This window comes from Pogona vitticeps, chromosome 2 (genome assembly GCF_051106095.1).
Source record: "Pogona vitticeps strain Pit_001003342236 chromosome 2, PviZW2.1, whole genome shotgun sequence".
NCBI lineage: Eukaryota > Metazoa > Chordata > Lepidosauria > Squamata > Agamidae > Pogona > Pogona vitticeps.
Window position 1 is genome coordinate 76,766,470 of NC_135784.1, and position 27,015 is coordinate 76,793,484.

The following is a 27,015-nucleotide window of genomic DNA, read 5'->3' on the forward strand; positions in this document are numbered from 1 at the left end:
TATTTTGGCACCTGGTTTCGGAGCAGGAAAGTTGGCCACTAGACTATTCTTTTTCTAGTTATTCAGTGCCCTTAATCAGAAGTCTTGTCTAACACGGATGATTAAAACAGGTAAACTGTTTGCTTTTTATTGGTGGTGTAAAGCTGGAATGTTAATAAATGGTTATTAAGAACTAGGCCCTCTTTCCCTGACTCCTAAATTATTTGGACTTAATATGTAGAAAGAGCTTGCCTTGTGGAAATGTTTCATTAGAATCCAATAAAACAACTGATTTACAGGAAGCTGCAACCAAATTCAGGGAACAAGACCTAGAGAAAGTTTCCCTTGACATTCTTGGAGAAGCAGAACTGAAATCTAGAAGTTAGCAGAGGCCTCACAAAGTCTTACACAACATTCAAGATGTATGGTTTTTGTGTAGTCTTTTGGGGGGATATGAAATTTATCAGTTTAAATTTAAGCTCACTTAAGGAAACTGAAAATATAAATTATAATAAAGAATCAACCAGAAGATAAACTGATTTCTCCTCCCATTTCAGAAGGACTCACCACTACCACAAGAAGGGATACAGTGGTCAGTTGCCAGACACTTGCCAGTAACATCTGTTAAGTATGGGAAGGTCTGTAAGTTATTCTTCAAAAATGATGAGACAAAATTTGCACAGGCTACGTTCAACAGGTACAGCTATTTCTGAAATAGATAGGACTGATTGCCATATAGATGTTAAAGACAAGGGGCCTATCAAGGGGGAAAAGAGATTTGGTACCTCTGATTTTGCACTAACATGGTTGAATACCCTGAGATTTAAACCAGATTTAAAAGCTAAGCATTCTGAAACTGAGACTTCAACAGAAGAAGTCAGCACTTTTTTGAAGGCAGAACACATTGCTTTAACAGTTCAGGGGCAATTAACAGCTTTGCCACTTTCTGAACTGGTTTAAAATTGTTTATTTTTTTGGTCAGTATTCTGTTAGGGATTTTGCACAGACATGCTACGCTGCACCAGCATTTGCACTACTGTATTTGGTGAGATGCTGTTTGCCCAACTAGCTGAACAAGAGGCACCTCACCAGACAGTGTGACTTTTTGTATGTCTGTAAATCCATAACAGGATATCGGCCTTGGTCTGTTACCTTAATACAATATCTCATTTCACTCTGATCCCACCCCTACTACCACATATCTGTGCACATATAGTTAAGGCTCAAATACTGTTCAGCTTTTAACTGGAAAAGTATTGTTTGTTTTGTTTTGTTTTGGCAAAAAATATTAACACGACTGTCTCTTTCAGAATTTCACATTAAACTTCTATATGTAGCAGTTTAAATTTATTACAACGAAGTCACTCTTTGTGAACCAACTCCAGTTTAACAAATAGGCCCTAATCCAGTTGCTAATCCCAATAGAAGAAGCCCCATAAATCACTGGATTTACAAGTGCTCAGTTACCTTCATCAATGAATTCTGTGAATGTATTTGAATTGGGAATTGGGATTGAATTGAGGCCATCATTATCTCTCACAAATAACTGTCAACACACACATATGAACACTACACACCCCAGTACAGGACAAATGGAGAGAAGAAGGTCAACAAGAATATTTAGGAATGTCCAGTAACAAAGCAAAACCTGGGATTAGCGGGTATTTTAAAACAAATTAAAAGACAACACAACAATAAAATACTTGGGAAAATGAATAGCATTTGGTGATAATCCTGGGCAAAATATAGACATTTCAGTCTGACAGTTTCAGAAGAAAGCAATGGACACTATTATTGGGATATTAAAAACTAGGTATAGGATTTCAGAAGAAACTATAAGAAAATAATAGTAAAGATAGTAAAGAGATAAGATAAAGCAGTGTCAAAGATTGCTCTAGAAGTCACATATATACAACTTGGACCAGGTGTGGAAAGAACATTGAATTTATTTTACCGAATATTCAAATGTCAATTTCAGTCCAGACAAGGTCCACAGAACCTTCGTGTTGCTCGCGTCATTCAACACATGTTCCCCGGGTACAATAAGCATTTTGCACAGATTCTGCGAATACGTAGTCTTTGAAAAGACAAGATGGGATATTCAAAAGCATAAATATTAAAGTATATTCTTAGTGACTTCATAACAGCATTTCCAATTTAACAATACAAACATTTATTAATCAAGTAATATATCAGTTTAATAATCTGTGGTATTAGCACCATAAACTATTAACTTTGATTTCCCCTGAGACAGGTGAACTTCCATTTATGCTTTTCAAACTGGGCAGTGTCCACATCAGCTGCTTCAGTTGTAACTGCTATACTTTGTTTTACTTCCTTCTTAACAAAATGATTAAATACCAATTTGTTTTAATGTTGCCTTTCCATTTTCCCCCAGATCTGATATTGATACTCATCTTGTTGCATTAAAGTACAATTGCGGAGGTCAACTTCCTCAGCATAGACAAACTCTACTGTCAGTAGCAATTCTCATGTATCTATACTGATTTCAGTATCACTCAGTCTCAAATAAGTACATATAGGATTACACCCCCCTGATGTTTTTAAAGGCTTGTGAGGCTCTAATTAAACCCTTTGCCACTTAAATTAAACAGGAAAAAAACAGCAGCATAGCATGGGGGCCCCATGGGGCAGTTGCCCCAGGCATAGAATTTTTAGGGGGTGCAAACCTTGGACATCCCACCCCCATTCCAATTATTTAGCCCTGTTTGGGGCTGTGGGACAAAGAGGCCCTTCTAATCTGGGAGGTCCCAACCCTGCTGAAACTGCTTTAATGCCAGCCCCAGAGCTCATGGTGTGCAGCCAACTCTGCCCTGAGGGTGGAAAGAGGCACTAGAAACAAAGCCAGGCAGCATCAGTGTTAGCCACCTACCGGCTGTAAAGCCTGGCCAAGAGAAGAACCTCCCTTCTAGATGCCCGACCCAAGCGCAGAAGCTGGACTTTCATGGTGCCCTGCCCCGGGAGCGAGGAGACCCTCGCTCCCGGGGGTTGAATTCAAAAAGGCGCAAAACAGAAAGGTGCCGCTTGGCTGTCCATTCCCACTGCTGTTTTCCTAGGCCAGGGACCTCCACCTCTGAGGGGCAAGAGCTCAAAAGGGGCCCAACGGCAGGGAGAAGCGAATGGATGGGGTGGGGTGGGGAGGCAGCATCCCCCACCTGCTTCGCTTGTCTTGCACATTGAATCAGAGGCACCCTGAGGCCGGGCACGGTGTCCCATCCTTTGGGCAGCGCTGAGTTGCCAGGCAAAGGAGGAAGGGTGTCTGTTAGAGGCAAAAAGCGACATTCACTTGAAGCCTCCGTAAAGAGTTGGTTTGGTTGCAGGCAGCCCTGCTCTGGCTACTTAAGGGGGAGAAGGGGTGGGGTGGGCAAGGAATGGTGTTGCTGCTGCCTGCTCCGTCAGTCGCCGGGCCCTCAGACGCCACCTTTCACCCCAACCAAAGGTAAGCTTTCCAGTGGCCTCGAACAAGGAAGTGAGAGAGAGAAAGAGAGAGAGAGAGAGAGCCAGTCACTTATATGCCACTGCTACAGCTGCAGAGCAAGGCAGCCAGGCTCAGAGAGGCTGTATGACATGAAAAATGGCTCTGACTTGCCTCCCTTCCCCTTCCAACCACCTCCTTCTCCTTCCGCTTTTACTTCCTCCCCAGTGGGTTCACCGGCCGTTTGAACTGCTCCCCCTTTTGCAGCCGGACACCCTAGGCTTTTGCCATGTTCAACCCCACCCACAATTCTTTTTTCCTAGTTTTGTTTTTGTTTATTGATGTGACTGTCAGGCAGCTTGGTTCAGGAGGGGAGGGGAGGGGAGGGGTGGAAGAGGCAGACAGGCAAAAAGGAAACATGCCATCAAGGGCCTGCTCTCCCCTTCCTGCCTTCCATTTCCTCCGGGTCACGGGCCAGACCTGCTTCACACAACCAGCACGTCACCCACGCCCTGCAATCCGTCCCTGGCCCTGGGTGCTGGCCACCCACGCTACGCCACTGGGGGGGGGGGAACACATTCTTTTGTTGTCACTGTTAAACAATTGGACACTTTGTCCAGCTAATGCAATCCATCCAGAGATCTGTTGGTGGATTCCAATCTTCCAGTCCACACTGGCCCACCTCTGAGAGATAGCAAAGGAAGACAGAAATGTCTTTTGACATTCCTGCGAACAGCTGGTTAAGTTAGGAGTAAACTGCCAGAATCCTATGGGTGTTTATGAAGGATTTATGTGACTTGCAGTGCTTAACTGCAGCTAATTGCCATGGTCCCCAGGTGGTCCCAAGCCCCTCAGAACAACTGAGACATTGTCAATTGGCTGGGTGAAAACACTAGTGAACGTTAACATAGCTTTATTTTTGTTATACAGTACCTGATAATAACTATATCACTGTGTTCAAAGCCAGAGAGTAGCCTTTTAAAGAAAAGGGACTTGTGCCTTGCGTATAGTCATTATTTGGGTTCACTTATTTGTTTGTATCAGTAATGACAGTGTGTAGAATTAGTGAGTAGCTAAAGCCATAAGTGTTCCTGGTGATTAATTGTATCTAATCTAAAGAAAACCCACAGTGGGAAGGGCAGTCTCCTCCTGTTCTAAACCAGCACCAATATATATTCCAGTAAAGTGAATTATCTAGAAGTTATCAAGAGATATGAATACTTACATTGAAATTTATTCTCCCACTGATCACAGAAAGGGATGGAAGAAACACTGTGAAAGGTCCATAGTTTTCCAGAAGTACTGAACAGCCCAATTCTGTTAAAAGAACCCCATCCCAGAAAAAGTCTGTTAATAATGATTTATTTTAAAAAATTCCTTCACAATGCATCTATGGTTCCCAGTTGTGTCTTCAGACAGAATAAAACAATCAATATTGTTCCAGAGACCAAAAACACAAGTTTGACTGTGGGCTTCCTCACATTTTTATTACTACGTACTTTGTTCAAATGCACCAGGACATGACACAGTAGTCCCTCAGAGTCACATTTTTGTTATTCATTCTTGTACAAAATAGCCATATTGGGATAATGTTGGTCATTAAAGTAATTGGAAAGCACCAAGCTAGTAATTGGAAAGAGCAAGGAGCAAGCAGCTCCCCCCTAGTGTAGCTCTTTCAAAAAAGAAAAAAACATTTGACAACAGACAGGATATATAACAGCAATGACTAGTCCTTTGGCGTGCGGGGGAGGGGGAGAGGCAGAGTGGATATTAATTTTTTTTAATGGCTGAATAAAGAGACTGACTTGTGCCCCCTTTCTTCTTTAATGACCTGTCACACTCTTAACACAGGGGTTTATTTTAGAGGCACTCTAAAATAAAGAGTATGTTTCTTGGGTTTACATCAGATTTAGTATGAGTTTTTTCTTTGGAGACACCCTATGAAGCCCTAGATTATGATGATAGTGGTAACATATTTTTTTTCTACAAGACTGTGACCCTCACGTCTCTCTCATTTCTTAACATGTATATTTTGTTGGCTCTGAAAGTATTAGATCTTTGGATTATTATGTATTTGCTCATCAATAATTTTCAAAACTTTTTTTTAAAAGCAATGTGGTTTTCTGGTGTGGTTTGACACTTCAGTTGCATATTACAATATATTTTAATATTCCGTTGAAGCTCCCGAAGAAGGCCTTAAAAATCATATAGGGACGAAACTAGGAATATGCACAGTGAAAACATTCATTTTTGTTTCCTTTCAGGTTCTCCTGGGGGTGCTCCTTTTGTCTTTGTGTTCTTCATGCACCAGCCCTTTCATTTAACATGAAAAAGATTACCTCTTCTGGATCATTTTTTTAAATATTTTTGCCATTTTGTTATGGCACTAGTCTAAATAAGCCCTGAAGAACCTATAAAAACTACGCAAAAGAGGAAGAAGCAAAGCCAAAGAGAATCGGTCTACTACAAAAGCAGGCAACAGCACAACCAAAAATAGCCACCCAACGAAAGCAATCCCTCCAAAACTCACGAATACATAAACCTTTAACAGAGTAAAGCAGGAGCACTTTAAATACACAGTAAATTAACCAAATTAACAATTTTTAAAAAATCAGTCAAACAGGGAAATCACCCCATCCCAACACATGGTACATAAAGGAACAAAATAGCAAAATAGAATATACACACAGCCCTCAATCCCAATAATTTTTTAAAACAAAACAAAACAAGGAAGTTAATAAAGGAAAAAAATACAATCAAAGCCTCTGGCTGCTTGAAATGCCCAAAAAGAAATATAATCATTGGCGCTCTGAGAGATCCTTCTTTGATTTCTACACTTAAGCAAATGGCAACCAGTTCTGTTTAATACTTCTAGATTCCTAACCAAACAAACTCTGAAAAAGGTTACCAAATATCCTTATTGTATCGTCTAGTACCCGGATAGCACTTCTTCGTGTGTTCAACCGAGAGATTTGCGTAAGGAGAGACCCATAGCAGGCCATGCCATCTCCTATCTCTCCTTCTTGGCAAAGGCACCTGGCCAATAAAAAAGGATTTTCTCTGAGAATGGTTTACTCAGTTACCTACTCAGCTACACAGATTTAGCAAAAATTCAGTTACAGACATGTCAGGGGTTCACAAGGCATCAGAGACAGAAACCATAAAATTCTGTGACGTATTTAATTAAAATATGTTTGCACAGCATTTCAATCTTCACTCTCACGGTGATTAATTAAAAATTCCATGCAATGATAACAACCCAACTTAAAAAGCATTTATAAAATCAAGCTCACCCTCAATGAAGTTGTGGCAGTTCCTCAGCTGAAGAGAGGTTTCCTCTTTGATTTCTAAAATGTAAAAGTCAAAGAGGAAATCTCAGTTCTGCCAAGAACCTGCTAGGCAAGCTTAGCAAACCTTTATCTTTTTCTCTCTCTGCCTCAGTCTGTCCATCCATCACCAGAGGCTCTGCAGGATAATAATACACCCTCACCTTGGAGAATTATTGAATGCAGAATTGTATTAAAGCACTCTGTGTGCTTGGAATAGAACTCTCAGGCTGGGACACCACTAACAAGAAAAGCATCCAACTGGTTTTAATACATATGCATACTTTCAAGAAGCAAATGAACTGTATATATTTGTCTCATCAGGTTGTTTAGGCAAATGCCTGATGGCGCATTTGTTCTTCCTAAAATGCTTGATTCCATTTTCATATTATCAAGATTATTCCCTCCCATCCACACAATATTTGCCTTGCCTTGGTTTGTACAATGGTAAAACCTCTTTTTCCCCCCATGTTTTTTGGTCCTTCTAAATTTTGGTTTATTTTTTCATCTCACTTTTTTCCACAAGAGCAGTTACGGCACTTCCCAATGAATTTCCATTCTGTGATCACAAACTCCCTGTTCAGAAGTACAAAATAGGTCCAGAGCAGAAGCCCAGCAGGGAAAAGTATATTTGACATGCTTTTTTAAAAAAGGATTTCAAAGATTGCTTCTAGAGCAGCTTTACACAGCAATGCCTTTTTGAATGGAAGCTTGGACATGAATCCTGATAAGCCATATGATCCATGTTTCCATCTGGAACTGCCCTAGAATATCACCCTAAGAGCAAAAATAATTTTTTTAAAAAAATTAAAAACGTGATGAGGAAATCTGTGCTCACAGATCTTCTTTGTTTCAAAATGCCTACGACATTTTATGATCATGCTAACTTGATCAGAAAAACAGTGATTTGAGAAGATATCATTTAATTATTCCTTCCAGGAATAATTCCTCATCTAAATTTCCCACTCATCTCTTTCTATGTCTAATAAGCACTGTGGAAAATATAGTTTTAGACATTGATCCTGATCACAGATCTCCTATATCACTCCTATCTAGTCTGAGCTTTTTAGAAGAAGGATTGGCTTAGAAGAAGAAGAAAAGAATAAAAATGGATAAGCTGTAGCAAGAGTTACAACAACAGTTGTGCTTAGGGAAAGAGTCTTTACACTATGTTTCACCAAAGACCTTACATAACTAGGAGCTAAACCCAGACCCCTGCTTCCATAGTTCAGTTCTGGATCAAGCCTTATGAGAATCCATCAATGTGCACAACTGTTCCCAACACACATTTTAAATTTAACAATGAGTTTCTGAGCAGCTTACCTGACCGTCCCGTCAGGATCTGTTTCACACTTTGCGGTTTTGTCACAGTTGTGTAGCATACATCTGGAGTTGGAAACACAACCCTGTTCTCTTCCCCAATTCATTCTGCTCCTAGTTGTTCCTGACTTACATATGCATGATGACTATGGAAAGAGAAAGCAGATTAGCAGTGCTGTGCCCTCAAAAAGGGGTTTTTTTTGGGGGGGACTACTGTCCATAGAATCTCCCAAGTAAATAACTCCATCCAGAAACCCAGTGCTCCTAAAATATGCTCATAACATTGAGTCCTTAATGTACAGTATATGAGAAAGTCACTCATATTCATTTGAGACCTGATGCCATAAATGTTACATTTTCTAGGGAGATGTCCAATGCACAATGTAGTTGTAGTCAGGTTTTCAGGAATCAGTTTCAGTTATCATGGCCTGGTGAGATGGACAAGAAGCTTGAATTGCTCCGTTCACCACATGTATACCTACCCCTTGCCTCTCATGGTTGATAAACGTAGCAGGGATGGATTGACTGGGGTGGGGTCCAGGAGGTGGTAAATGTCTCATTCCAGCAAGGGATGCTGCCTTCTGCTTTGAAAGAGGCAATGGTGCACATTTTCCTGAAGGGGACCTTTCTAGACCCACAGGTATGTGACAACTACTGTCCCATTGCAAGTATCCTCTTTTGGGGCAAGGTGCTTGAGTGTGTGGTGAGTGGGCAGTATTAGGTGTTCTTCAAGGGAACTTATTATCTGGACTCATTTCTGTCTGGTTTCAGGCCAGGGTTTATGACAGAAACTGCCTTAATTCCCCTGGCTGATAACTTGCTCCTGGCTAAGAACAGGGCCAGCTTTAACTGGTCCACCATCTTACAACAATTCCTTAAAAAGGATAACCTGGCCAAAGCAATCCATGCCCTAGTAACCAGGGTTAGACGACTACAATGAATTCTACATGGGGTTGCCCTTGAAGATGACAAGGATGCTACAGCAAGTGTACTTTGCAGCAGCTAGAGTGCTAAGAGAAACATCTTTCGGAACTGACATAATTCTGGTTCTGAAGGGTTTGCATTGGCTGCCAATACAACTCCAGTCTGAATTCAAGATATTGATGGTGATTTACAAAGCCCTAAATGGCTTGGGACCTGGATATCTGAAAGAGTGCCTCTCCCTATATGCACTTGCTCAGTCACTAAGATCTGCTGGGGGGGGGTGTTTCCTCCTCTGTGCCCCATCCTTGAGAACAGTTCATTATGTGGAGATATGGGAGAAGCCTTTTTTTCTGCTGTAGCACCACCACTGAGGAATGCCCTCCCCGTAGGGGCAAAACTGGTGCCAACGCTAGCATAACTTACGTGCCAAGTCAAAACATACTTATTTATTAGAGCCTTTGAGGGTTGAAGATCATGGCTTGCATAGATTTGAATGCAATTGGCCTAATGTTTTAATGTTGTGGTTTCAAGTGCTTGATTTTAAATTGTTTTAAATGTTTTTAAATTGTTTTATACAGTTATTTAACCCACCCTGAGATCCTGTGATACTGGAAGGGCTATAAATGTGTTAAATAAAGGGGAAAACTATTTTGACAATGTTAACATCATAGGCTCACACTCACTATAGGACTGATGACAGCCTGCATACTCTGTGGTGAGTGGTCTAGTGACACAGTGACATTCCTGACCTGCTCTGCTCCAGGTCAGGAATGTTCATGTTTCTCCTCAGGTAATCAACAGATTCCCAGACTCCAACCATCCCTTTTTCTTCAGAAAGGAAGAGCCACCATTGTTCATCCATTCCAGTATGCAAAAACAGATGTAACCAGAAGCCTATATACCTACTGGTGACCCATTCAAATTTCAATGTCTTGAGACTGAGTGAAGCTACAGAAGCTGCCTTAATATTGGGTATATTCTTTGAATTTTCTGTTTCTGTCTCCATTCCTCGTTTTTTATTAACACCGCCACCATCATCTTGTATTACCTGGACTGATAAAGAGCTCTGAGGAATTCAAATGCCGCATTTCGGTTCGTCCATAAAAGTATTACTCAGTTATGTAATAAAATAATTAACTACCTAACCACCATACCTCTGCTATCTTGCCACTTAGCTACTCAAAATTAGAGACTGATTATCAGCCCCATGTGGCTGCATGAAAATATGATAACTAGCAATGTTCACTTTATTCCACTCATATTCTGTAAATGCATTCCAATTAGTGGATGATATTGCTGGAAGCTGTTAAGTAATTGGTTTACATAACTAGTTGCATGGTTGTGATTGAGCGATGATGAATAATTTTTCTTTTTTACTTTCATAGCAAATCAGACTGCTGAAATAGCTGTTTATTAGTTGCTGAGCCCCACTGAATGCATTGTAACAATTTCATGGCATACACATTTGGTGATTTAAAGCGTACATCCACGTAGTGAATGCTTTCAGACAAGTGTTGATGATAAATATTCAGTTGCAAATATATCTTACAAATTGTTGATAAAAGCATGGAAGTATGCCGCTAGCTGAAATGTTTATAAGAAAGAAATTCGTATTTAATGATAATTGTGTGCCATCAAGTCAATTCTGTTGTATGGCAATCCTTTTCAGTGTTTCCCAAAGTCTTTTTTAAAACTGATTTTTATTTTTAATTGTTCATATCCTTGCTATTTAATTTAAGTGAGTTTACTTTGGAGCACTTTGTTATACTTTGTTTGTGTTTTATTGTGTTGTGAACCACCCAGAGTGACCACTGGTCAGATGGGTGGTATAAAAATTGAATCAAAAGATAAATACAGTACTCAGAAGTGGTTCAGCAGCCATGCTTTCTGGTGGCCCCCTGGTCCCATGCAACTTACCCAAGGCCACACAAGACTGGCTCTCCTCCTGGCAGGCACAGCTGGCAATTAAATTCCCAACTCATGGCTCTGCAATCATGTGGCTCCAACTCACTCAACTTTTCTGGCCATTTCACCATTACTTCATTCTCTTAAATCAGAAACCCACCTTACTCCAGATATTTTGTATAACCCTGTGTTCACATGTGCACAATTAGGAGATGCACAATACAAGGGGGATACTCTTCAGCACAAGTAATGATCTCATCTTCAGGAAATCCAAAGTCTGTTCTTCCTATTTTTTTTTCTGATGATAAAGTTCTCCAGCTTTTAAATGGTTGCAGGTTTGGAAGTTTTGCCTCTAAATGATGCTCTGCATGCAATACTCTCTAGAAGACAGTGCACAAGGTACTGTAGTCCATTTTAGAGGGGTAACAGCAATTTGGTCTGTGAGGTCTGGATTGGACAAAGGTACCCAGGTAAGTAAAACATACCATTTTAGGACTCTTATTCCTGGAATTTCCCAAGAATTCCCCAGGCAAATTTAGAGCCTAAAGACATGTATCTTCAGACCCCTGGATCTTCCTCCTCTGGATCTAGATCAAGGCTTGCTTCAGAGGCTGCATTCTATGACTCATATCCTGCTGCAATACTTCCTGGAAGGAAGGTGCCATAATTCTTCCTGAAGTTCTTTGAGAGGCATCCTCTGTCTACACAGAGTCAAAAGGGCAGCAAGACTACAGCGCCCAAGAAGCACTGTGGTAAGACATGAAGCCTAGAATACATCCTCTGGGATAGGCCTTGCTCCCAGGGAGGGAATACAGGTGTCTGAAGGTGGTGAGTCCAGAGTCCAAATAATCTGAATAGCACACTCCTACTATCAGCTCTGAAATATAGATATTATCAGCAAAGCACACTGTTTTTCACTCTCTTACCTTTCCTGCACTCTGGAAAACACAGGTGGTGGAATTTTCAGGGCAGCCTCCATTGTTATAGAAACAGGGATTTATGGGTTGGCACACTCTCCCATCTCCTTCATAGCCTTCTTTGCAAGTACATTCATACTTGGTCTGCTGAGCAGTCTTGCAAACAGCAAAGGAGGAGCACGGGGAAGAACTGCAGGGATCTTGGGCTGAAAATAAAGTGAACAGGAAATATTACAGGATATGCCCCCCAATTCTGTGTTTGCTAATCAAAACATAAAGGCTGCACAACAAAAATGTAGCTAACAAATGCAAAATGAATTGCAGCAAATTTTGATGCCACTCAGAAAGTAAATCTAATGCACTTAAAAGCAAAAGCTAGCTTTAATCATAATTTCTCCAGCATTAGATAAATGGGTGCTTGTTCCAAGCTGTGGCCAAGTATAATAGAAGTGAGGAACTGACCTGCAGTGCTAGGTCTACCCTTCTAACCCTTGTGTGGGTTGAATGTCATCAGTGTGGGTCACATCAACGTCATCAGGTACGTGGCCAAAATGATAAGTCAAGCTATTTTGCCTGGTGCGTCTGACTTTACTTCTTTCCCAGACAGGGAGGAGAATAGGAGACTGAAACACAGTAGACTCTGCTAGCACTTCCAGAAGCTTCCCAGGAGCCAGGCCAACCCACTGCTCCCCTTCCTCCTTTTTTCACATGACAAAAGGGCAACATGCTGTCAGCAAGTATTTCCAGGAACTAATAGAGTCTTGGGGCCAGAATCATCAGATTCCTGCTGGAATCCCTGGTGTCTCTGTCTGGAATCAGACCCTTGTGGGGGGGGGGGATTAGATCAGTGCATTGGCATTTTCCCTCCCTTCAGAACCAAAACATGGATGGGAAAACTGTGGCCCTCCAGATGCTGGTGGACTAAAATTTCAGCCCCCCCCCAATAATTGGCCCTATTAGTTGGGGCTGATGGAAGTCATAGTCGGAAAAGAAGAGGTTCCCCATCCCTTAATTACCACAGTGCTTTGGAACCACTGACTTGTCCTGATCCCTACTCTTCAGCCTCTGCAAGGCACTTCTCTGGGACCATGTTGTGATTCTTGTCATTTTGTACATTCTATACTTGTGGAGAGCCAAAACTGCTGAATTAAACATGAAGCTACTCCCCCTAAAACATTCCTTCAATCCTTCATGAGCGCCTTCTACTGAGAGTTCATTCTTGCTGTGCCTCCCCCAGCCTTCCGTTCCGTGAACTTTCTCTGTGGAGCAGAGAAAGCTGAAAAGAATGTCAGTCTCCTTGCCTTGACCAAATCCTGTGGTCATTCCCCTAGTTTAACTTCGCTTTTTCACACACAGCACTTTGTGTTGACTTTGGCTATTCACTAGCCCTCAGATATGCTTGAATAAGAGGTGGAATGAAGTCTTGAGGCAGTGGGCCCACACATGTGGAAGAGCAAACAAGCACAATCCCATGCTGCAGGATGGCTCACTAAAGCCTGCTGTTGGGTCACACAAACACATTTTGATCATTCAGCGCAGTTACTCAGGGAGGGGAAGCAATGGGAAAAGGGGAAGGAAACCTTCTCAAACACAGGAATAGGGTTGTTTTCTTAAGTTGTATAAAAAGAATAAAACTCCAGATTTCTGGGTGCCCCTCATTCTCTGACCCATGTTAGACCGGTTTTGGACCAGAAAGAAACTACCATTGCTGCCAGAGTAAATGACTTCGAGCAGAAGCTCAATAGAGAGAGGGTGGCCTTGCGGATTTCTCTTGGGCCTCTCAGTGGCTTCCAGGACCATTGATCATGGAATCCTCCTGGGCCGCCTGGGTTTGAGGTACCCTATGGCCTCAACATCTATATAAAGTTGCTAGGAAAGGCTGTCCTAATATTTGAGAATGAGATCCAGTTTTGTGTTGCCTTTTTAACCGAGCAAAGTGAGGCTGTGGAGATTCTAAACAAGGGTCTGGGCTCAGCAGCAGGCTGGACAAAGCAGAGGAAGTGAAGCTCAGTCCAGACAAGAAGAGGATGCTCATACGCATTTGACGCCTTCTTTGTTCTGGATGGGTCACCCTTCCTCAGAAGAGATTTGGAACTCTGTTGACTCGGCTCTGCTCCCAGATGCACAGGTAGCATCTATGGCAAAGCATTCCTTTTGTTTCCAGCATTGAAACAATGGAACAGTGAACAGCAGCACTCCTCATCACTATGTTTTATCGCAATGCTAAATCTACTCCACCACCCCCACATAAACACACACACACACACACACACTAAAAAGAGATACTGTACAGCAAAGACTACAAAGTCATCCTTCAAGTGCCAGTTCATCTGTAGCCCAAATGACACCAACCAAGCAGATTTGAGGGAATCCCGAGAAACATATATGTAACTGAGGGTCATCAAATAAAAAAGAGGGAACCTCTCCCACCAGAAACAAAAACTGTCCAATGAGGAGCGGCTGTGCTTAATGGCTCCTAAATGGTAAGTCACTGTTGGGTGGGGTGGAAAGCAAGATGGTAGCAGAAATGAAATTGAGTATATTGGAAAATATTGTTGTTAGTATGTGGAAATCCTCGCCACAGGATGTGGTGATGGTACCTGGCCTAGATGCCTTTAAAAGGGGATTGGACAGATTCCTTGAGGAAAAGTCCATCGCAGGTTACAAGCCACAATGGGGATGTATAATCTCCAGGCTTCAAAGGAAGGTCCCTCAAAATGCCAGATGCAGGGGAGGGGGTCAGGAGACAGGTATCTTGTTGTCTTGTGTGCTCCCCGAGGCATCTGGTGGGACCCCTGTGAGATACAGGAAGCTGGTCTAGATGAGCCCATCCATGGCCTGATCCCTCAGGGCTCTTCTTAGGTTCTCATATTATGAAAAGATTATAGGTGAATAACTGTCTTGCAACTGCTCCACTCTGGAACATTTTGTTGCAGGGCCCATTCAGGTGAATAATAACAACCTACCTTAAAAGGTTGTTGACAAGGTTATAAAAATACACACAGGCGCTTCGAGGACTATTGAGGTGTTATGCAAATGCTCTGTGTCTCCTCTTACCTTGGCAGTGGATCCCGATTTTTTTGTAGCCTGGCATACATTCACACCTTGCCTGCCCATCCGCCACTACGCAAAGGGAGTTGGCTTCGCAGACTACATTTCCACAAACAGGACGTTCTAAAATCATAAAACAGAAAGGAAAAACGCAAGAGCTTTGCATGCATCTTTGCCAGGGAATAAGTCCCACTGTGCTGCACTAAGTGAAGTTTACACACAGGTGAGTGTTTACAGAGTTCCTCTCTTTATTATTCAACAACAGTTAAACGTACATTTCATCAGATTTACCCAACTGCACTGTAAGCTTTCTGTTGTTTTTCCCTTGGTTTCTCTTTTCATTTTGTTCATTTAAAAATATCTAATATGAACAAGATGAGAATGGGACTCATCAGACACATGCTGCATGACTGGAATACTAGAATCAGGCACAAACTAGACAAGACAGTAGGCTTCTACTTAGAACAAGGCAGCCTATTTTTCTCAAGGAGTGTGTTGCTTTTGGAGGTTCTTGCACCAACCATCAGACTTGTAGATGAAGCCCGTGTTTACCTCCCAATGACCAAACCCAGCAGCTAATGTGCAGAGGCAAAGGTGAGAACACCTCGTGCCATCAGATGCCCTTTAGCACTTCAGGGAGCACCACTTTTAAAAGCAGGACTTTTTCCTCCTGTCTAGTTTGTCCCTCTGTGAAAGAAGCTTTAAAAAAAATCTCCCCTGTCTCACCCTGTGCATGGACATTCAAAGAGGAACTCCAAGATAGCTGGAACTGGATGGATGTAGGTCATTTGCAGCATTAAAATTTTCACTCTCTCCCACCCTCAGGTACGGATTCAAACTACAAAGGTGGAGGGGCTTTGATGATGCAATGGACTGCTCTAAGCGCCTGCTGTGACCTCTGCCCCTAACCTGGCCAATTCCCCTTCCTCATACTGGTTTGTTTTCCACAGTTTTCACACTCAGAGCGCCCAGTGAGGTGCCTTTCCTTCCAACTAGATTTACTTGGAGGTGTCCCAGCCTTACCTTTCAAGTGGCAAGCTATGGCAAACCCTCTTTGAAGCAGATCTGCTTATCAGGTGGGCACACCTTTCTTCCTTGCACACTCAACAAAATAGGCTCTGGTTCCACCTCAGCTTGCAATGTTAGCCACGGAGCCTGAAGTGTTGCTTGCATACCTCTGTTGTAAACTGCCCAGAGAGTGCTCTAGCACTACAGGGCAGTATGTGAACCACCACCAACAACAGTAGCAGCACCAGCCACAACAACAATAACAATAGGATCAAACTATACATGATTAATAGTAGATGCTGAAATTTGATGCATTAGAAGCTGAAATTTGTTGGCATTCCATTGACGTCATTCCAGTACACTTGCAAATGACTGGGCAATCTTCTTGCAAAGGAAAAGCTAAGGGCAATACTTGCTTGTGTTTACCTACTGATGACCAATTGCAAAACAAAGCAAGTTGATTTCAAAAGCAGAAGTATCACAAGCTCCTGCTGTGACTATCAAGTATTTCCAGCACTTAGGAAATCTAATGATGTGCCACCTGTGATGTAAGCAGCCTTCTGCCATTTTGAGTTGCATGCTTAAAGAGGTCATCACTATTCATATTTCCAAGTCAGGGTTATTACAGAGAAAGTGAGCACTTCACATTCATGAGAAGCAGAAGGAGAACCGTAATACAGTATACAGTATATAAACATCACCTCAGAGGTAGCACAAACTACATTAGCTGTTCTACTGGGACATATGCCTTGAAAACAGTTTGTCTGTGAAATGCTTTAAAAAGATAAATAGAAGACGTATCGATACCCTGGTTGCACTTTGCACCAGTGTAGCCAGCATAGCAAGTACAGCTTCCATCACCAGAAGGTCCGTGGTTACATATTCCATGCTGGCACTCACATACTATGAGAAAGAAAACAAAACAAAATCCATATGCATGGTATGCTCTGAATATAGTCAATCTCGCAGTCATTCCCTCACCACACTAATCTCCTCAGCAAAACTCCTCTGTGCTATAGAAATGTACCCCCCAAGTTCCTGAGGAGATGGGAGGAGGTCAAAGGGAGAGGAAATGCACTATCTTGAAGAGCCCTGGATGGGGGGGGGGGTGTCAGTTTCCTGTGTGAGACCTTGGGCTGGGGAAACCCTTGCAAAATCACATCGATCTCACACTGTCTTCCCCAATGGCAGGAGGGCCATCTTACCACCAGCCTCTTTCTATACTGGAAGACAACGTAAGAAGGTCGCACTGCCTACTTTGGAGTTCTGCAGGAAGGGCCACATCCTGGGGCAGAAATGAGGATAGGACTAAAGAGGGTGGCACAAGTATTTTGGGTCCTGTGGTCATCTAGAGTCCCCTTCAGGGACTCTACTGGCAGCAGCGACCTGGGGCTTTGTCTTCTGGGCCCATTCTACAGCAGGGGTGGACTGGGATGACCAGCCACATCCTGCTTTCAGTTCCATTTGGATGTTAGATATGGGGGCCATGTGTTGCATTTAGGTTAATTTCAGCAGGCAGTACTTTCCCCTGTTTTCCTAGGCTTCATTTCTGTATACCCAAATAAATGTTATATACATAATATCGGTTTCCCAGTCTCATGTCATCACACCATCTCCCGCTCGCTAATAGCACTTCCATGCTTGAGCTGTAATAGCCGTTAAGAGGCCTTTGGTCTGAGAGACTTACCAGATTTGCAGTCGGGGCCATAATGAAACTCATCCCGGCATTCTTGGCAAGCGTAGCCACCATAGCTCTCCTGAAGCGATAAATGAAAAAGGGTAACTTTTAACAGTGATATTTCTGTTTTCCTTACAACACTATATTGCCATACAAATATGATGAGTACAAGTCATTTTGGAATCACTTTTTGGTGGGGAGGGGAAATGTAAGACATTCCACCCAACACACATGGTCAGTCTCCTTTTTGTGGCATAAAGTAGGTGGTATTATTAGCACACCATTCTGGGTCTGAGACAGGCAATTTACTACAGCTACAGACACAAAAGGGTGATTTTCCTGAATTATCAGGTACTAAAGAGCAGTAATTCATTTAAACCAGGCCTTCCATTTCTGTGCCAAAGCACATAAATATTAACTGCTCTATATCACCATAAAACCTAGGCTGAAATATGCAGCTAGATAAAGGCTTCATGGCACACTGGAGGCTACCTTGAATGTGAAATGGTTTCTTTTTACAGTTTTAGGGGTGGAGAAGTCTATATTCTTCATAGTTATTAAAGCAATGATATACAGAAGTTAGGATGTGAACACTGGGGGAAATATTATGGACTGCTTGTGGAGCAGTCAGGTGTGATCATATGACACACGGGGAAACATGCTCCAGCCCAACCCTGATCCATGCCCAAGCTGGACCATTTTGGTTCAGTAGCAGGGCTGCTGCTTTTGTAGGCGGGGCTGGGGCAATTCCCTGACAGACAGGCCCTCAAGGTCAGCAACCACACTGTCTGGGTTGTCCGGGACATCCAGATCTTTCTGGTATAATTCCTCTGTGTATTCTTGCCATCTCTTCTTGATGTCTTCTGCTTCTGTTAGGTCCCTACCATTTTTGTCCTTTATCATATCCATCTTTGCACAAAATGTTCCTTTAATATCTCCAGTTTTCTTGAACACATCTCTGGTTTTTCCCTTTCTAATATTTTCCTCTCTATCTTTGCACTGTTCATTTAAGAAGGCCCTCTTGCCTCTCCTTGCTATTCTTTGGAAGTCTGCATTCTGTTTTCTGTAACTTTCCCTTTCTCCCTTGCATTTTGTTCCCCTTCCCTTCTCTGCTATTTGTAAGGCCTCATTAGACAGCCACCTTGCTTTCTTGCATATCCAATAGTGAGGGACAAAAGGAGGTGCAGTCTCACAGCATCTGGAAGTTTGTGTATTGCCAAGATGCTGATCCAGATTATGTATTTACTTCTAAAATACAGTAGCCTTACCAAGAGAAAAGGCAATGAATTCTGAGGCAGAACAGTAACATTTCCAAGTAATTTGAATTAAATAACCATACCATATGGTTGCTAGTCATAAGTGTTAATAAAGCCATACATCTCTTCCACAGGATTTCTGTTTTATATGGGAGAGCAGCCTCTTACTCAGGACCAAAAAAAAGGCAAATTGCCAGCTTCACAATTCTCCTCACTCCTCTCCTACCAGAGGCTGGAATTAATTGTGCCTATTCTGACTTGGGATGTGGCCGCTCTAAACAGTGACTTGTCACTTCTAAACCAATCTCCCAGGTATTCCAGCCAATATGTTCTCCTCCTTCTTGCCCATCTTTTCTGATGTATTTTTAACTTGAATGATCAACTGTAACAATCTGTTCTTTTCACTGCTTCTTATGTGACTGAAGAATTTTAACTTTCTCCATTTTATGGGCAATATCCTGTTGTTCCTTCTCCCGGCACAACAGTCCATTGTGTGAGCAGTTGGGTCATTTCCAGGACTGTGCAAGGAGATATCCAGAAACACATTGTGTGCTAGCTCAGATACTATCGAACCACTCATGCAACAGACCAATGTTCAAATGAAAGAAACAAACAGGATTCTGCTCTGCTTACTATATGATTTTTTCAGTCTTTATATTTTCTCTTTAGTACTTTTTTTTTTGGTCACTCTCGTGATCCATTTTTGTACATGTCTGTGCATGCTGTCAAGTCAGTTCTGACTTGTGGCAACCCTTTTTTAGGATTTTCTAGGTAGAGAGTAGTCACCAGTGGTTTACCATTCCCTTCTTCTGGAGGTCCTCTGCGGCTATGCAGCTTGCCCAAGTCCATACAGGCTGGCTCTTCTCCCAGGAGGCACAGGGGGGAATTGAACTCCCAACCTCTGGCTGCACAGCCAGATGCCTAAACCACTGAGCCAGCCAGCCAGTTAATTTGTTTCCAAATAGTGCACATTTTGAATAGCTCTTTTTTAAACAGTTGTCTATATTAAATACCCAGTTTCCAGGTTTTAGAGTAGAACCAATAAGACATAGCACTTTACAGGGCAAAAACAGCTAGAATCTGATGAGTCACTGAGGACAAATTGATGCTACAAGATTTCTTCACAGCTGCCAGATCTTTTGGAATCAATTTACAAATCTATCCTATGCTTGCCCCCCCCCATGACCAATCACCAAAAAAAAAAAAAAAAAGCAAGCTAATTTGTGATTTACGGAACTACAAAAACTGAAGATGGGGAAAACTAGCATCTTTTAATTGTTAAAGCCTTGCTTTTAACTACAGATCTGGCATTTTGTCCTCTTCTTTCCCTCTGTGAATAATTCTGAAAACCAGACAGAAACATTAAAGGCAGCCCATAATTAGAGATGAAAGCACATTGGTGCTGCCTGGAGGTGAATTAAGCTGTCTGTGCGTGTTTACAGAATCAGATTTCAATGGGATTCCATGCTTATGTCCTGAAGACCAATCAAAGCAAGCTAATTTTGCATAACACCAGAGATAAGAGAATGTTGCCACCCAGATGTTCACATCCATTAAGAATTTATCTCTTTCAGTCACATGCTTTTTCTAATGCCTCTTCCTTGTTGAAGACATACATTTGAAGGCGGGCAATGGGTTTTTTTTCCTTGAAGGATTTGAAGCATGGTTTAACATGTTTGTGTTAAATTATGAATTTGTTTTAACATGTTCCCAGATGAGATGTTATTTTAAAATAGTATTTTTAAAAATATTTTGAATCTGCCCTTTTTACACTCCCTGAGATAATTATTTGGTGCATAAACTAGTGTCTCAAAGGCTCTAAGCTTGGCCTTGTTTTTTCAGAGCATAAACCTCTAGGTTGGGAAGATTAGTTTCTATCGGCTTTTCTCTCTCTTTTGTTTCTATGATATTAGAAGCGGTCAAAACAGCTGGTGAAAAAGATTAAGATGTAATCTAAGAAATCTGATCATGTTACTGCTACATTAGAGCATCTGCTTTTAAGGTAGGGGAAAATGTGAGAAAAGAGCAATGTTTTGAATCTGTGATGCCCACTTCGAAATCTCCTCTCAAAAATGCTTTACGCTCTGCAAATTTCTCCCCTTTGCAAACAAAACCTGCATGATATTTAAAATATCCCCCGTTAGCCTAACAAGCTATCCAATCTAGTTAATGTAAAAACCCAAGGAAAGCAGTGAGAATAAGGCCTGAACAATGAAAGAAACAGAAAATATTTATACTGTGCAAGGCAACATGTTTTTAGATGAATAACAGGTCAGAAATGTAGGCTGGCTCCGAGGGGAATAATTTTTCAGTAAGAGGTAAGACGGAGCTCTGTGGTCTATAATAGGATTCTAAGAAGCTGTAGCGTAAGCTTCTGGCACAGCCACTGTTTTCTAAGGGGCTACTGAGATATTTTCATGTGCAGCAGTAATCAACAACTAGCTTGCACAGTTTGGCGGGCTGTCCTACAATCCACTATATGTTGCACTGCAAACCACTTGCCCAGTAACCTTTGTACACGTGGATATTTCCACAGGATTGCAGTTTAATGCAGTTTTGTCTTCTGAACTGCCCACCAATCAGAGGAAGAGATCTGAACATGTACATTCTTCGTATTTTCTGTACCTTTATTCCCTTGCAATGTCTTCCAGCTTTTGATGTCAACAGCACATATGATCTTAGCCTGAAGACCTCCTGCCTTGGCTTTTTACCTTGCTCTGTTTACAGCCACCTTTCAAGGCAGTGGCTGAAATCCTGTTGCTTTGTGTAACAAAAGCCATTATATCCAGTCTTTTCCTAGCCAGCAATGAAAGAGTCCTTGCTATGATTCTTGAGCATGCACCAAGCCAGGGTGCGCGTGTTTCTCTGAAAATCACAATGGTGACTCTTTAATTGCTGGCTAGGAACAAACTGAATGTTAGCCTTTCATTATGCAAAGCAACAGGATTTCAGCCAGTATGTGATTATTCTCATTGGTTGCAATGTACCTCACAAATGCAAGTTCCATTCCCTGTTATGCCATCCAAACAGACTCCATGTCCACTGCATTCATTGTCAGATCCACCAGGGCATTCTGTAACAAATCAACCAAGATAATTCTCAGGTGTTCAAAGGACTATCATCAAAAACACTGTTGTCCTCTTGTTTGCATTTGCCATTCATTCAAATCAGGTAGGCCATATTCTTTATAGTGATCCAGAAGTATAGAGCAGCCACCCATCCAGAGTTTGGCATGCTTAGTTTTTTCACCCCATTACCTCCCAGACAGCATGGGAATTATTTTCTAAATTTGGCCCAAATCTTGTCAGATACAAAAGGCCGTGTCTTAGTTTTTCAGGACCATGCAGTGCCATCAGGAAAAAGCATGTAGAAAGAGGAGCTTGGAATCCATCTCGTGCTACACTCCTGACTGCACCAGGACATAGTCTCTGGGAGCCCAGAGACTTCAAGCTACCTTGCCATCACCAGGGACCAACACTTTGTACTTCTCACTTCCTTTCTGAGTCTAAAGATGGCTGCAGGTCTTGAGCAAATAGAGTCCTAGGCACTTTGCCTCACCTTCCCATGGTAGTTTTAAGTCACCGAGTCCCTGACAATCCGATGCACTGGACTGAAAGCCTTACCGTAGCATCCAGAACCCCAGAATTTACGACAGCATTGTTTTTCCTCCGTTTCCTTGCTACATAAGTTACTACAGCCTTGTAGGGAAAGGGTGTTCCCACCCAGCTTTACTGTGTATCTAAAATGTTCAACGAAAACAAAAACAAACAATGATCATAAGAAGCAGTAATCAACTCTAAAAGTCTACTTCATCAATCTAGTCAGGCATTCTGAAACAGTACAGTACTGGAAATGTGACAGGAAGGGGAGCATGTTGGAGCCACTCTCCACACATGGAAGGCAACTTTCCGACAGACTTTCTTATCCTTACCTTCAGAAAATACACCTTGCCTTCAGAAATGTTGACTGAATGAGGCTAGTATGCTCCCTCTCATGTGTTTTACACTTGATCTGTATCCTGAATTAATTAAGTTTCTTGCCCTTGAATACAGAACAGCCATGAACTGAAGTAGGGATATTATCACAACCATTTGAATCCCAGTGTCTTGTGGTCTAAGAAGAGAGGGTGTTTCAGCCTACCACTTGAAGGTGAGAAGTCCTCCTTGGCTGCCCCTCCATTTTGAATGGACAATGCAAATATATGTTTGGCCTCATGTACAACCACTCCTAGGTAAAGTCTGAACAAAACACAGCCTGGAAACAGTCTCTATCTGGAACCAGAAATATACTGCCATAAGGCCTTTGATCTTCTTTTCCAACACCTGGAGATTTGAGGCAGCAAGTACAGTTTATGCTTCTTATGACCATGAAGAACAAGTACGGCCTCATACTGATGAGATTAATAATGGGATGCACTCAGCAACATCAATGGGCTGGAAACTTGGTGAAATCTGCTAAGGATATTCAAGCTTACTTCCTCCATGTGCATAGCCTTATGTTGTGTTCTCTTCTAAAGCAGAGAGCGCTTTAAGAAAACATCATACCATTGTCAAGCCTTCAACCCAAACCAAAAACAAAATAAGGCTTACCTGCACTCTCCTACAGCTGAGGGCACTTTCCTCCATTCATTTGGGCACCTCGCTCTTCTTGCAAAAAGGCAGGAAGTACAAGGTGTATGTTGCATAAGTGTGAACTTCCTGTCACATCGCATGGACTTTATCTGAAAAATGGGCAGCCAATATATTTGTATGCCAATAATAAATATGCACTTGTTCCCCAATAGAAAGAAAACCATTCTTTCTAATCTAGGTACTACATCATCTTGTATGCAAATATACCACCAGGCCATTCAAATGACTATTCACAGCTTTTATAGACTTTTCCTCCGCATTTGACACAATTGCCAGAAATCACATGTGGGATAAGCTCGCAGAGACTAACATTGATAAGAGACTCCTAACCCTAATACAAGAACTATATTCCAACACAACGTTGAGGGTAAGGATTAGCACAGGCGGAAGGTTGACAGAGGAAATTCATACTAACAAAGGGATAAAACAAGAGTGCTTACTTGCACCCCTACTCTTTAACTTTTATATAATATTGTAACAGCTTTAAACCATCCAGATCATCCCCCCCCAAAAAAATTGTGAATTATAAGATATATGCTGATGACATTGTATTACTATCTATGAACAAAAAGGGACTGAAGAGAAGCTTAAATAAGTCCCAAGAGTTCAGCCACTTAGAGTAACTAAAAATAAATTAAACAAAATCTAAAGTGATGATTTTTGGAAAGCATTCTTCATATTCAGCTGGACTATAGGCGAAAATAAAATAGAACCAGGCAATGGCTAAAATGTTCCATATTCTGTGGAAGTCCAACCTGCTGAACTAATATCCAAAAGCTAGCACTTTTGTTCAGGTGACAACTCAATGGCTGGGAGACAATAACAACACAGTTTGGGCAAAAGCTGTGACAGACTTCTAAAACTTGTCTTGCTGAGGATGCCAAGAATTGCTTGAAGGGCCCATGGGACAGAACTCTTTCCTCACGAGGCTCCCCAAGAGTCGAAGGCTCTCCCCTAAGACCTGCCAACAGTTTTGATCCTCGCTGTTTTAAGGAAGAGCAGAAAGGTGCATCTTTTTAAAGGAGCTTGTGATCATGTGTTATATTGTGATGAGTTTAGCTTTCCATAACTATATTGATTTTAATTGTTTTTAAAATTGTTTTATTTTCTCTGACTTCAATGATTCTATGGTGGAACCCCCCCCCCCCATTTTTATTGTTGTTTTATTGTAAGCTATCTTAAGCAGTACCCATTAATGGAGAGGCAGGATGTAAGTGTAATAATCAATCAAATCAATCATTCTTATTTCCTGCTTCTCTAGTGCAAGTTGTTCCCCACACACCTATCCTTCAAAATATGTGAACTCTTTCTTTTTCAACAGTGTGTTATTATCACCAACTAAATATGTCAGTTTTGAAACAGTCATTATTTGTTTGCTGATCTGTTCTAAAGACACATTTGGACATATTTGCAAAATGGTTTACACAGAAGTGAATTTTTGGCTTTTAGTTACAAGTATGATGACAAGAAACATGTTTGTTTGTTTGTTTGTTTAATTATTTATTTATTTGATTTATACCCCATCTATCTGGACTACCAGACCACTCTAGGTGGCTTGTTGTGTGTGTGTGTTGTTTTTTTTAATGGTTTCTCCACTTCACAAGGGAGCAGGCCAGGCTTTCTCTGATACACCTATAGGCACACACAAAGGCAGACCCCTTGATTTTCCCACTTAAAGAAACAGCAACTGTAATTTTTTAAAAATATTATATAATCTTATATTCAACGTGTTCCCTTTTTTCAGATATAAGGCTCTTATCTCTTATATCAAACACATTTTGAAAGGAAGCAGTATTCAAACATGGCAAATATGTTTAAATATCTCTTTTTTGTATCTGCTTTGTCTACTTAGATGCACAAATGATTACAGTACTATTAAAAGAAATAAATCTACACATGGATCTTATTTGAAACCAATGTATCAATTATATACCTATACATTTTATATACATTTAATATAGATTTGAAGACTAGAAAAATATTATGGGGGCAGAAGGCAGGCCTGGATGATCTCTGAGTGATCTACAGTAGATTATCAGGAATTTTTGACTCCCAGTTATTCAACAGACTGATTTCGATGTCTCCATAACTCGGACATACTGCTGAGATGAATACCAGGAGCAGATTTGAAGACAGAAGGGCAGTGAGTTTCATTCTTTTTGGGAAGGCAAAACAAAATCCTGAACTCAGAACTCTTTAATTCAAAGTGTTGGCTTTTGCACCTGGTTAGTGGTTCTCAAAGTTCTTTCAAACACAAAGTGGAAGTACAAAATCTTAAGCGGGAAACGTATTCGTCCGTTAAAGGCATATATATATATCAACAGAGCATGGACAGATTTCCGACTCCAGTCCTCTGAAGATGTCAGCCACAGAGACTGGCGAAACGTCAGGAAGAACAACCTTCAGAACACGGCCAAAGAGCCCGAAAAACCCTCAACAACACATATATATGCCTTAGACGAAGGATTTCCTTCATTCAGAGTGGAGGGAAAGCCTCTTCTAAAACAAAGTCTACTTTTATTGAAAAATAACCAGGTCATTCTAAGCAAATTGTCCAACTAATTTCAGGAGAGGGGGCTCTTTTGTTGTTCTTTATCTCACTTATCTGATCGGTTGAGCAAACACTGCAGTCCCCGTACACACGGCCGAATTATACTGCAGCCATAAAGCCTGATTAAAGGAGGTGATTTTCATAGTTTCAGAGCTGTGATCAAAATTTGCACCAGCATTACAGCCGTCTGAACCATGCCGCTTTCCATATAAGGCGCAAGGCCTATCCTATGCCTGTGCAATGAAGGGGAAACCGGTCGCCCGGGCAAATGTGACAGAGCCTACTTCTAAGTGGAGCGTGCAAGTGGGCTCTGCAGCTCTCCGCTCGGACAGAATTGGCACCTTACCTTTGGGCTCTGGCCTTCAGCTGGCGACCTCAAGCCTGTGGCTAAGAAGAAAAACAGCAAGGCAAGAGCTCTCATCCTCGCGCCTCTCCGCTGAAGACACCTCTCTGCTTATTCCTGGGAAGCTGGAGGATGCTGTTTGGGTGAGACAACGCTGCCGCCTACTAAGAATCAGATCCAAGAAACTCCGATGTCAAATGGAAGCCGGGAAGAAAGCGTTTGCATGCTGTGAATCTCTCATTCCAAAGTATACAAAAGCAGTCCTGCTCTCAGCCTGAATGGTCAGCAGTTCTGTTAAAAGACAATGTGGACAGAGGTGCAAAACTGAGCCTGAGGGGAAAAAAAATAGACCGCTGGGGTGTTGTTGTTGGTGGTGCAAGAGGCGGGGGGGGGAGAGAGTTTACTCAAAACAGGAACATTGACAGATTTCCTCTCTCTCATATCAGTTCAAAACAGAGGGAAGGAAATCCTTTATTTTTCATTGGGATGGGTGGGAGTATTTTAATCACACATTTAACTGTGAGGTAAAGCTGACGAGTGAACGAGAGTTGATATTGATCCAGGTGGTAAATTCATATGGTATCGTTAAATTCTTTCAGGGCTTTTTTTTCCTTCCACTGCCACTCTCTGGCAGTTTTATTACCGTTTGGGAGCTACTCGTTGTTCGAAATATAAAGCAGCCAATTATAT

The 27,015-nt window shown here is 41.7% G+C and overlaps 1 protein-coding gene across 1 annotated transcript in view; it reads right to left on the reverse strand.

Annotated features, from left to right (window-relative positions):
* STAB1 (stabilin 1) overlaps positions 1 to 26,772 on the reverse strand; it is a 127,619-nt gene extending 100,847 nt beyond the window's left edge. Inside the window, exons 1-12 of the mRNA XM_072989761.2 lie at positions 26,329 to 26,772; positions 23,390 to 23,520; positions 22,424 to 22,539; positions 21,788 to 21,873; positions 17,554 to 17,623; positions 16,674 to 16,769; positions 14,865 to 14,981; positions 11,817 to 12,013; positions 8,065 to 8,207; positions 6,324 to 6,451; positions 4,641 to 4,732; positions 1,934 to 2,056 (exon numbers count right to left, since the gene is read on the reverse strand). Of these exons, the coding sequence (XP_072845862.2) occupies positions 1,934 to 2,056; positions 4,641 to 4,732; positions 6,324 to 6,451; positions 8,065 to 8,207; positions 11,817 to 12,013; positions 14,865 to 14,981; positions 16,674 to 16,769; positions 17,554 to 17,623; positions 21,788 to 21,873; positions 22,424 to 22,539; positions 23,390 to 23,520; positions 26,329 to 26,403 (1,374 nt within the window). The 5' untranslated portion in view covers positions 26,404 to 26,772. The remainder of the gene's footprint in view (positions 1 to 1,933; positions 2,057 to 4,640; positions 4,733 to 6,323; positions 6,452 to 8,064; positions 8,208 to 11,816; positions 12,014 to 14,864; positions 14,982 to 16,673; positions 16,770 to 17,553; positions 17,624 to 21,787; positions 21,874 to 22,423; positions 22,540 to 23,389; positions 23,521 to 26,328) is intronic.
* Positions 26,773 to 27,015: the final 243 nt, after the last annotated feature.